Raw genomic sequence first — 11876 nt, forward strand, 5'->3', positions numbered from 1 at the left:
CCCCTGCTCTCACATATTAAGTCCCATTAGAATTGATTCAATTGCCCTTTCAAACCAGTTCTACAGAATTTGTTGAGACAGGCAATTGATTTAATTGTCTTGCCAACAAACAGCCTTTCTTGATATAACCGCTGGGACTTCGCACTGTGTGCTTATCAGTACTCTTCAATATGCTTCAAGTATACAGTATATACAAGTTGGAACTATACCAAGGTAAGACTGGAGTATTACTGTATCTATGTGCTCATAAAAATGTCCATTTCCTATTTTCAACAGAAAATATAGAGCAAAACAAATATAATGTAGGACTTAATTGTCAAGAAACTGTGAATAATCCTTGGTTTCCCCAGTTTCTCTGTCTCTGTTCCGTAGTCATGCTGCAAGTTTCAAGTAAATAACTAAAGGTCAGTGCTGTTGAGATTCATTGTGAATTAGGTTTACCCCTGAAAATGTATCCAAGAACCTGCTAACGTGACCTACGCATGGATATTACATTACATTACATTACATGGCATTTAGCAGACGCTCTTGTCCAGAGCGACGTACAATGAAGTGCAAATCAAACACAAGTATGAGTGCTAAGAGGACCTGAGAGGTCCGAGTCCTAGTGTAAACATACAGATAATTAGAACCCTTGAAGAGTACAATCAGCTTTCAAACTAACATACCACACTTGGCAGCTAGAATACCCTGAATACAACAATACAACAGGCAATAAAAAACAACACTATCTATACAAGTAACAATATCTATACAATCTATACATAAGTGCCATTACAGTCTAAGGCTAATCATGGTGGTGAGTTAGGGAGGGAAAGGTGTAGCCTGAAGAGATGAGTCTTCAGTCTGCGCTTGAAGGAGGTCAGAGACTCTGCCGTTCTGACATCCACTGGGAGGTCATTCCACCACCGTGGGACCAGGACAGACAGCAGTCGTGAGCGAGAAGTGCAGGTGTGGCGAGGGGGAGGCGCCAGACAGCACAAAGTGGCAGAACGGAGGGGTCTTGTTAAGGGATTGAATATATACAGGGGCTGATCCCTTAACTGCCTGGTATGCGAGCACCAAAGTTTTAAATTTGATGCGAGCCATAACAGGCAGCCAGCGGAGGTTGCTGAGCAGGGGGGTGACAAGTGAATGTCTGGGAACATTGAATACCAGACGGGCTGCAGCATTCTGGATCAGTTGTAGGGGTCTGATGGCAGATGCTGGAAGGCCAGCCAGCAGAGAATTGCAATAGTCCAGGTGGGACAGGACCATTGCTTGACAAGAAGCTGAGTGGAGTAGGTGGTGAGAAAGGGTCGGATTCTCCGGATGTTGTACAGGAAGAACCTGCACGCCCGGGTCACCGTAGCGATGTTCTCGGAGAAGGACAGCCTGTTGTTCATCACCACTCCAAGGTCCCGGAGAAGGGAGAGGTTAGAGCAGGGATGAAGATTACCTCCATCTTACCTGGGTTGAGCTTTAGATATGTGGCAGTCTGATAAATCACAATCTGTTGTGAATTAAACTGCTGATACAGTGTAATAGAACTGGGCTGGGTTGGGTACTTTTTCACTGTGGTATCTAATGTTCTGTGACGATTACAATTTAGGGAATAGCAAGGAATTCTGGGGCCCATGAAAGAATGCTTGGACATATGCTTTGTTATTTACTGTTATTTATCAGAAGGTACCATGTCTTTGTTTGTGCATTTCCTATGCTATGCTCCAAGTATCATGCCAGTATTTTGCTTTGAAAAACAAATAAGCAACACTAGAATGAGAAACTTGCCCAATGACCTTTCTTCAAACAACTTTTTGATTTGTGAGAATACAGTATAAATGAACAGTTATATAACTGATCCAATTATATAACTGTATATAATTGGATCATGCAGCCTTGAGATCAACATATTTTGTAGAAACACAAGTACACAAAGAACCAGGTTCAGTCTGTGTGCAGTGAGTGTCTTTTTCTTCCTTTTTTTAAAGTATATGACATTATGGGTTTGGGGTTTTCAGGGAAAAAAATATTGTTGAGCAAAAAAAAGTAGCACTTACTGTAAATGTGTTGCCAGAAGTTGAAGGAAATGTGTCATGGTTAGACTGTCAGCCTTGGACCGTATTCAATAAAAGTTTATAATGTTGTGTAGTGTACCAACATATCAAAGAAGGAATGAAAATGATCAGATGGATCAGATGAAATATTCCCAGCAACAAGTAATCCAGAATACTACTTAGCCTCCAAGTCTTTCAAAGTCAACATAACTGATCTAAGACTGTGCTTATAGAATGCTGATCTAAGGCTGTACCCATTTAGAATGTTGAAGAGGGGAAAATGTCGTCCAAATCAATGAGTCATCGAAAAGTTCAAAAAAAGCTGCAGGAACACTCAGTTGGCAAGGTGCCTTCATGGGTTTACATTTTATTGTTCAATAAGGTGTGAAACGAGTCCTTCATCCTAAAAGTGTGACCAAAATGTATGAAATAATAATTAATTTAACTAAAATGGTAGAATCATCCAATATATTGTAAACATAAATATACTGTTCCAATAACCTAGAGATAATGCCAATCATGAACTAAACAACTCACAGAATATCTAATTCATACCTTATTCAACTTATTAAGATAATGGAAAACTTGGCAGATCCATATTCTATACGGATAGCCACATTGCATTCATAACAGCAGCACACACCATAGGTAACATATATTTATGGTTGCCAAATTTTCGAAAAGTAGAGTGCTTTTTTCTTAATTTAAGTGCTTGAGAGATAAAGTGTGGGAGTGCATGTGTGTGGTGGGTCAATGTAGAATGTGATATTTTTACTTCAACATGTTTGTTACATTTTGTAACTTTAATATTCTTTTCAGCACTATGTTGAATAAAAATCTATGATAAACAGCTATTGAAATATGAAATCTATGTTGAGCAGGTTTTTCTAAAAACAGACTTGGCAATATAGTTGTATTTTTGTTCTATATCCTATACTATACCTACATGTCAAGCATCATGATGTCTGTTTCCAAGCACTCCTTCACTGTAGGTTCGTGGTGTACCATCTTGTAAAGGGAGCAATTCATCTTCTAGATGACATTAATACGAGTTATCCTTCCTGGATGCCTGTGATATAAGGTTACAAACGGTTTGCGTGTACTGAAACAGAATGCGGCAATTAAGCCGCACAGAGAAGGTCTGTGTCCTTGGAAAGTGTCTAAAGCAGGCTGATTAATTGCATGAGAATTCCAAACACAGGACACAGAGAACAGAAAAAAAATGTACGCCACGGCAATCAATTTATCACAGTTGCGTCTGCCGAGCCCTGCTGATTGGGCAGGGGAGGGGGATCGCCATGATGCTCTCAGCACACAGGGGAGTCCAATAACAGCTCATCTCCCTCACCTGTACACATACTGTACACAGAGATATCCCAGACAGATAAAGATGAAAGCACTGCTGTACGGAAAGGGTTATATATAACAGATAAACCACAATCACAACAGGGTGTCTCAAGCCTCAGGGATGGAAGCTTTCATTATTCCCAGTGGATGATATAGGTGGCTTGACAGGTTTGGGATGTGTGGTTCTATAACATTATTCTTATGAGTTTAAGGCCATAACATGCAAGGCCAAAACAGGTTTGTGTGGTCTGAAAGCGGTGTGGTCTGGGAGGGGTGTGGTCTTGGGATGGGTGTGGTCTGGAAGGGGCTTGGTCTGGAAGCGGTGTGGTTTGGAAGGGGTGTGGTCTGATAAGGATGCAGCTCAGAAGGTGTGTGGTCAGGAGGGGCTTGGCCTGGTAGAGGTGTGGTCAGAAGGGGCTTGGCCTGGTAGAGGTGTGGTCAGGAGGGGCTTGGCCTGGTAGAGGTGTGGTCAGGAGGGGCTTGGCCTGGTAGAGGTGTGGTCAGGAGGGGCTTGGCCTGGTAGAGGTGTGGTCAGAAGGGGCTTGGTCTAGTTGAGGTGTGGTCAGGAGGGGCTTGGCCTAGTTGAGGTATGGTCAGGAGGGGCTTGGCCGGGTTGAGGTATGGTCAGGAGGGGCTTGGCCGGGTTGAGGTGTGGTCAGGAGGGGCTTGGCTGGGTTGAGGTGTGGTCAGAAGGGGCTTGGCCTGGTAGAGGTGTGGTCAGGAGGGGCTTGGCCTAGTTGAGGTGTGGTCAGGAGGGGCTTGGCCTGGTAGAGGTGTGGTCAGGAGGGGCTTGGCCTGGTAGAGGTGTGGTCAGGAGGGGCTTAGCCTGGTAGAGGTGTGGTCTGAAGGGCTTGGTCTAGTTGAGGTGTGGTCAGGAGGGGCTTGGCCTAGTTGAGGTATGGTCAGGAGGGGCTTGGCCTAGTTGAGGTATGGTCAAGAGGGGCTTGGGCGGGTTGAGGTGTGGTCAGGAGGGGCTTGGCCTGGTTGAGGTGTGGTCAGGAGGGGCTACTCTGTGTCCAGCAGGCGAAGGGCAGTGAGCTGCTGGCTGAGGAGAGCACAGGTCTCCCTGGCAGTGCTGAGCTGGCTCTCACACCACTGCACCAGTGACTGCTGAAACGCCTCCACACGCATCCTGTGGAACTTCTCAATCTGCACACAACAGAGGAATGGGGGAAATCCTCAGTGAAACACCAAAGCAGGTTATACATTTTCAGCCAACAATTCAAAGCAAGCAGAGCTAACTTCGATGCTGTGGCTGCTATAACACAGGTAAGGATTTCAGGTACTAAGCTTTGGTACATGGAGAATATAAAAATTGGTTCTTAAACTGTATAGTGCATTCTACCCTTGGTGTTTGGATTCTAAACAACCAGTAAAATGTATGGAATACAGCAAGACTTACCTCAAGTTTAGCCACAGCAGAAATGTGATCAAACTCCTTTTCAGCAGTCTTTTTAATTTCCTCCATCTGAATGAAGTCACACAACCAAGTCAACCCAGCTAACCAAACATGGTGATATTGCCATCACACATCTCTACATTAGAACAACACAGCTCAAGGTCAGCATTCTCAAAGAAGCGCATGATCAAATTAGGTAACATCAAGTGAGTTTCCGTGTTCTTCCACAATCTAACAAGGTTAAGTAACTCTTGTTCCTGCAGTCCTTCAACCATTTCAGAGTTTTTCCAAAAAGTAAAATTCTCCATTACCTTGTGTACTTTATCAACTGCAGAACAGAAACCTCAAGGATCAAAGTTTCCTACTTCTGAACTAGAAGACTATTGCCATCTGCTGGAAATATCAACACCTGCAACCTACTAGGACTGCTAGTATTTCTGGCAAAGTAAAGAATGGTGTATATCAAAAATACAGGGAAGAATATCAGACATATTTTGACTAAATTATTAGATTATTACAGTACTTTATTTAATTCCTGCAATCAGTTGTGTCTTGTGGGAAATCTCCCCAAAGTAACTCCGTGCAGTGCACTGCAATCACATGCTATTGTTTGTTACACATAATGGTGTCTAAATGTACATTTTTATCACAGCTGCATCAGCATAGTAATCGAAGAAATAACATCCAGTTTTCCAAAAGGCTCAGTTATCTTAAAGAGCTAAATCAGCACAGAGCCAATGGATTAAATTAAAAGGTAAAATTTCAGAGCTGAACGATAACCAATGTGTTAGATAGAACACTTACTGTTGGTTTCTTAATCGATTTGGCTTTCTCTGCATTTCGATTGGCATTCTCTAACTCCACCAGTTTACAGGTCCTCCGGAAGAGCATTTCCTGTACAACAGCAGGCCGAGATGAGGCTCCAATAATCAAGAATCAATACAGATATCAATAAATATGTACTGGGGGGCATTTTGCACAGAGAATATATTTTTTATTGATGTGCAAATGAATAAGTGGTGAGCGTTGATTACTGTCCACTCCAAGCAAAAAGAAAGCACAGACCCAGTGGCATGAAATGTGCTTAATTGTTCATATATTAAGCACATTAATCTTCCTTGCTTTGAAATGCATAGTGATGCCACAAACACACCAGTAATTACTGCCACAACATTTCTGGTATAGGCCCTTTCATATTGCACAATTGAATATCCACAGTATTGCTTTCATTCAGACTGTACCTAGTGTGGTCTGGGGAGCATTGCTGAAATAAATGACAAAAACGAATTTTTCAGTAGAACAATGCAGTAAGAATGTATTTTCTGAATGAAGGAATGTAATATCTTCTAGCCTAAAGTTGCAGTGAGCAGCATTATAAACAAATGACAAAAAAAAAACCTGCCATGAAATTCTACTGAAAATTCCACAGAGCTTTAGAAAAGAGTCTTACCCTCTCAGCCTCTTGATAACGTAAATCCAGATCAAATGCCAGGCCTAATGTGTATATATTGTTCTCAGCGACACTTTCAAAGTTTTTCTGAAAGAATAACAGGAAAACTGGGACATGGGCTGCATATCTGATTTGTGGTAAATACTGGCAAAGGCACACGGTGCAGAAACATCAGTTGAATTTTGTTAAGTAAATGAAAGAGGAAAGTGCGTGCAGACTCCATCTTTTTAAGTGTATTATCTTCATCCGTTGATATGTACCTAACCATTAAGCTGGTTTGCTCTAATCACTGAAACAAAATTAAATCATGGAAAATGAAAATACAAAGTGAATGGCAATGAGTGAGACCTGTATTAGTAGAACTGTAGAGTTAGGGTATAACTAATTACAGTATACACAGTATAGTACAGTTTACACACATTACATTTGTTGTTTTATTTGAAATTACAGACATTATTCAGTCTGCACAAATAGATAAACATGTCGAAAAATCTAAAAAGACAAAACGTTTGAAGGCCACAGGACATCTGAAAAGTGGATTTGTATGGTTTGCTCTTTTTAAATACAAGATGTATGAAAAAAATACAAAAAAACATAGATGTTAAAAGATTTAGAATTGTATTGCTAAAACTGTTTTCATTGGACTGCGGTATGGACATCATTCATCATTTTTAAACAAAACTAAGATGAATTGCCAAAAGGCTATGGACTCTCCCCAGTCTGCCTGCTTCTTTCTTATTCTCATTCTGCTCATCATTGCCATTGTTAATATGTCATCAACACCAATGGTGGTGGCATATTCAAAGTAGTCTCTCAATGACTTAGAGAATCCTGAATGCATACCGTACAGTAATGCAAAATACATTTAATGCTCTCATTTTAGTGGCACAGCCAGCTGAAGTGCTCTTACCTTGGATAAGATGCCTCTCTGAATGAATTTCCGCATGATTAAATTGACTGCCTTTCAGTTGTGATTGCAGAGTGCAATTTGACTAATATAGCAGCTCAATTCTGTGCAGTAATAAATACATACATCCACCATTATAAATCTCCATCATGGTTTTAATAAGAGATGCAATCTAACCTTTTTTTATAAAATATTTTATGGGATGAGAAGAATGCAATTTGTTTAGTTTGACAAATAAGACTGAACACCCAGATGCAGCCGCACAATTCTACCAAAATCAATGCGAGTAGCATGAAGGTATAATGACTTGTGGCCAGATGGCAGTAATCTGTGCTTTTGTTCTTATTGACACCTCCTGTGGGCTTACAAACAGCTGTTAAAAACATTTCAGACTGCACCAAGGTCCTCAAAGCTGTCCTGAGACAAGGCCATGCATTTTAACAGCAAGATCAATTAGATCTCCTAGACCAAAGAAAACAGCAGAAATATTATTCTAGTCACGGAGGACAAAGACCACAGATAAAGGGCAGAAGTTGTATATTCTGGCTCTGTATTGATTAGGCTGTACATCACCGCCAGAATATGCAGCCCCATCTCACTTTAGGTTGTCAGCAGCATGTACGCACATGCAATGACAAAAATGCCAATGACACTGACAAGGAGATTTTATTTTACATACTATCTGTCCTCATCCGCACTGCAGAAGAACCCAATCAAATGCTGCTCATCACAAAGTACTGTTACAATATTGATACCTTTGCATTTGAAGATGGCATTAGGTTCTTTTTCATAGGTGTTCATAGATATTTTTACTGAAGGACAGGACAGTGGACAATGGTAGTTAGAATAAGTGCCTGCTAATTAGTTCAGATTGAAGCGATTCAATGTCTGATTATGGGGTGGACTACATACCTTGACAATATCAATGACTTCAGACAGCTTGAGACACACCCTGCACACACATTTGAGAGGTTCAAACTCAGTCTCAAATGACCAACATAGGTATAAATGCTGTAAATGTTAAAATATGCATTTGTAAATTGTTATTTCATCTCACATTATTCTTCATTAAAAAATATTTAGAGAAAATCATACTTTGAAAAAGCCACTAAAACAGGATCTTCTTGCCCAGTGACCAGGTGCAAAGAAGTGGAAAAGTGTCCACATGCCACAGCAATTTCTGAGAAAAAGAAAGACCCCAAAGATAAGCTTCAAAAAACACGAGATGCTATCTGTAGATAAAGCTTTGAAATAGCCTCTTACTTACTCTGTTCATTCAGCACCACTTCAATGAATTTCTGTAAAAAGCATGAAAATGTCAAGGTTTGGATGAGCAAAGTGCCCCATAAGTAAATGAAAGCCTTGTCAGGGAGAGAGCATTAAGTGTACCTCTGCTGCAGCTCTGGTGAGCACTGTGAGTGTCAAGTTGTCATCCCTCTCACTCTGAAAAAAGTCATCTACATCCTGCAAAGGAATGCAGGCATGGGAGGGCCCATTAAATTCCCCATAGCAGTTCCAAGCATTTCCACTGCTGGTGAGACAACTGAAATGTCACTTCAGTATGCTTGGGTTCTCATGGATGAGTGGAGGGTGGAAGAGTTTGGGGGATTGTGGGTAATTAGGAGGCTGGTTTACCTTATGATTCTCCTTCCACTTCCCCTCCACAGCCTGGCTGAGCCGACTGAAGAGCCCCTTCCTCAGTCGTTGCTTCCCAGGGGGCTGGAAAGACACACAGCAGGCTAATAAAACATCAATAAAACTGTTACTACTGTACGTTTATGCATCTTCACACAACACTGACACACCACGTTGTTTTTCTGATGCATCGCATAATCAATAATCATTCACTCACACGCACACTCACGTGCTCGCTCGTAGCCTGGTGAATACAGATGAAAATTAACCTCCCTGGCAAACTGGCTTATTTATATAAATGTTTTTAATGTGCAGTGCTATGCGCAAGGCCAGGAGTCCTCAACTCTGCTCATGTCCCCCCCAGCCCACTACGTCATCATCGCTAAAAGGACCAATTTGTGCTCTCAGCAGTCCTCAAATTAGACAGGGTTAAAAAGCTGAATCAAGCAGGAATGCACTTCTCCCTACTACATTATAAATTCAATTCTTTCCTAATTTACTTGTTTTGAATAGTATATTACAAAATCATACATTTTCTTCAGTGCCTTTCAATTGTGACTCATCAACATCAACAAATCTCTCTATTGTAATCATGTGCAATCATGATGAGGAACCATGAACCTTGGGGTATGGGCCGATTAGCCTTTCATATATTTGCCAGCTAGCATGAACATGATTTGCATACATTGCCAAAACATAATAGATGCCTGTCATAACAGAAAAAAAGTTTGTCACGAAACAGGACCTCTGTATTTGAAGAAAAAGCACATGAAAATAAAACTAGCATCTTTCAGACAGAGAGGGATATGAAACTGTATGTATGTATGTGTGTGTATGTGTATGTGCGCATGCAGGCTTACATCCGTGACTGTGAGGAAGCTGTGCCAGGCCGTGTTGGTGCCCAGCGTGGAGTGTGCTGCCCCCAGCTGGAGATACCGCTGCAGGGCAATGCAGTAGGGTTTCCAATCCTCCCCCATCGCCAGGAAACCTACAATTAAAAAAACGAAGACCGACATCATTGTTTGGCTGCCTTTCTGTGTGTAGTGCCACCTGTCTAGTAAAATCTCCTGTGCCTCCACTGGCCATAAAAAAAACAGACAACACATGGTGAATATTCATTACTAATAAAAAATAATTGCCTTCACTTTCCAAAAAGTCAAACAATTATACAGTACACTCAGTGAGCAAAGTATTAGGTAGACCTGTACACCAGCTTGTTAATGCAAATATTTCACCAGCCAATCATTTGGCAGCAATTAAATGCATAAAAGCATGCAGACGGGGTCAAGTGGTTCAGCTGTTGTTCAGACTAAATGGCAGAATGGGGAAGAAATGTGATATACGTGATTTTGACCATGGAATAATTGTTGTTGCCAGACAAGGTAGTTTGAATATCTCAAAAACTGCTGATCTCCTGGGATTTTCACATCCAACAGTCCCTAGAGTTCACAGATGAAAAACAAAAACTGAAAATGAAACCATCCAGTGAGCAGCAGTTCTGAACACACAAAGCGTCAAACTTCTAAGTAGATAGGCTACAGCAGCAGAAGACCAATCAGTCTACAAATTAAGTCTAATAAACACCTAATAAAGTGCTCACTGAGTATAGCTTGTGACACATCTGTGATGGCTAAGCTAACACTTTAAAATTCAATTCAATTCAGTCAGTCATCAAGTTAGTGATTTACCTGCCAATGTGAAAGTAGAGAGTAAGCCAAAAATAATACAATATATAAAATTAGATAGCTGGTTTACAAATAGGTTTGATCCTTTTGCAAGATAGGTAAAATAAAAGATTACCTTGCTGTATAGCAACCCGTCATAGGCTACATTGAAATATATTAGCAAGTAGGGTCATAACAAAGGGAAATGTCCTACAAGGGAGGGAGCTGTGTACATTCGAATATAACTAAAATGTAGATTCTACATCACATGTCTGCAACTACAAATATAAAAGAACACACCCATTAACTAATTGTATTAGTTAATTTATTCCTGATACAGATAAGGCTTAATAGCCCAAAAGACTGAGAGTCTATCCATCATTTACAGCATTAATTTCGAAAATTAGAGATTAAAATCACAAAGCTATTTAGAATTAAGACAACATGTATAGTTGCTATTCAAATAATTCTACGTCTGCAGGTAAATGTTTTGTCATTCTATTGAAATAATTTAATGGTTTATACTCAGCACGTACCAAGCTGCTTAAGGAGTTTTGCCTGCAAGTTCGATTGAGAATAAGCAGGCTTTGCTGGTAGAGGTGGGAACTGAGGGGGATACAACATTCACATGTAAATTATTGTTCTAATGCCGTCTAATTACTGCCACTACTAACATTCTTGCATGTACTGAAATGGAGACATGGTACTGGTGCAGTTGTACAGTTTTTCATTATTATTTGCGTGAAAACACAAGTGCCTGTTCCTAAATTGTGAGAACACAAAAGAGACCAACTATGATTCCTTGCAGTCCTGGGACTTCATCCTGCGTGAACAGGCAGTGTTGCAGCCACTCAAAATCCTCAAATGTCCTTTCAACTCGATGCTCCTTGTTGCCGGACAACTAGCGAAGAGAAACAGCATGTGCACATAATCGCAACAAACACAACTCTGCCATAATGAGCTCAAGGGAGTCATTAAAGGTGGAGAATGATTGGCATGAAAGACCATTCATCTTTCACAGTACTCATCATTGACCAGGCCTGAAATTGTCAATTTATTACTTTTACAATTTGTGCCTTATAAGCACACACATTACATTTTGACTCCAGTGTTCACGCACCTCCTGGGACTTCACAACAAAGAGCAGCAAGTCTTCACTCCTCATGGCTTCGCTCACCCTGATACTGGGAATGTTAATGTTCTGGACAGGTCTCGCATTTTCAGCCATTCCCTCCTGAAATCAATGGCTTGCAATCAGAACCATTTCTTCTACAGATTGCTTCTTGAACAAGAGAAGGATGATTACAGAGCAGATAATTAAGACTAATTATAATTGCAACTCGTTAGAGATAATGCCTAATAGTTATAAATTGTGCTGTTTGCTTCATTAATACAGATCATCGGTCATCTTTAAACTCCAGTTACGAGTATTATGTTA

At 40.7% G+C, this 11876-nt stretch overlaps 1 protein-coding gene across 1 annotated transcript; it reads right to left on the minus strand.

The window, feature by feature from the left end:
• Window positions 1-2649: 2649 nt before the first annotated feature.
• si:dkey-28n18.9 (sorting nexin-6) lies at window positions 2650-11688 on the minus strand. Its single transcript, XM_061258668.1, has 13 exons — window positions 11559-11688; window positions 11232-11339; window positions 10975-11044; window positions 9635-9762; window positions 8775-8858; window positions 8529-8603; window positions 8407-8437; window positions 8235-8319; window positions 8052-8091; window positions 6233-6319; window positions 5587-5676; window positions 4786-4851; window positions 2650-4532 (listed from the first exon to the last, which is right to left on the minus strand). The coding sequence occupies exons 1-13, from the start codon at window positions 11664-11666 to the stop codon at window positions 4389-4391; spliced, it is 1116 nt and encodes a 371-aa protein (XP_061114652.1). The 5' UTR covers window positions 11667-11688; the 3' UTR covers window positions 2650-4388.
• Window positions 11689-11876: the final 188 nt, after the last annotated feature.

This window comes from Conger conger, chromosome 10 (genome assembly GCF_963514075.1).
Source record: "Conger conger chromosome 10, fConCon1.1, whole genome shotgun sequence".
NCBI classification, from domain to species: domain Eukaryota; kingdom Metazoa; phylum Chordata; class Actinopteri; order Anguilliformes; family Congridae; genus Conger; species Conger conger.

Bases quoted from the DNA above. Each gene is read 5' to 3' on its own strand.
- si:dkey-28n18.9 (XM_061258668.1), bottom strand. From the start codon at position 11,666: ATGGCTGAAAATGCGAGACCTGTCCAGAACATTAACATTCCCAGTATC. The intron at 9,763-10,974 runs GTACGTGCTGAG...TTTTAATTGTAG, and splicing joins AAAACTCCTTAAGCAGCTTG to GTTTCCTGGCGATGGGGGAG. The intron at 8,320-8,406 runs GTAAGTAAGAGG...TCTTTTTCTCAG, and splicing joins AGTGGTGCTGAATGAACAGA to AAATTGCTGTGGCATGTGGA.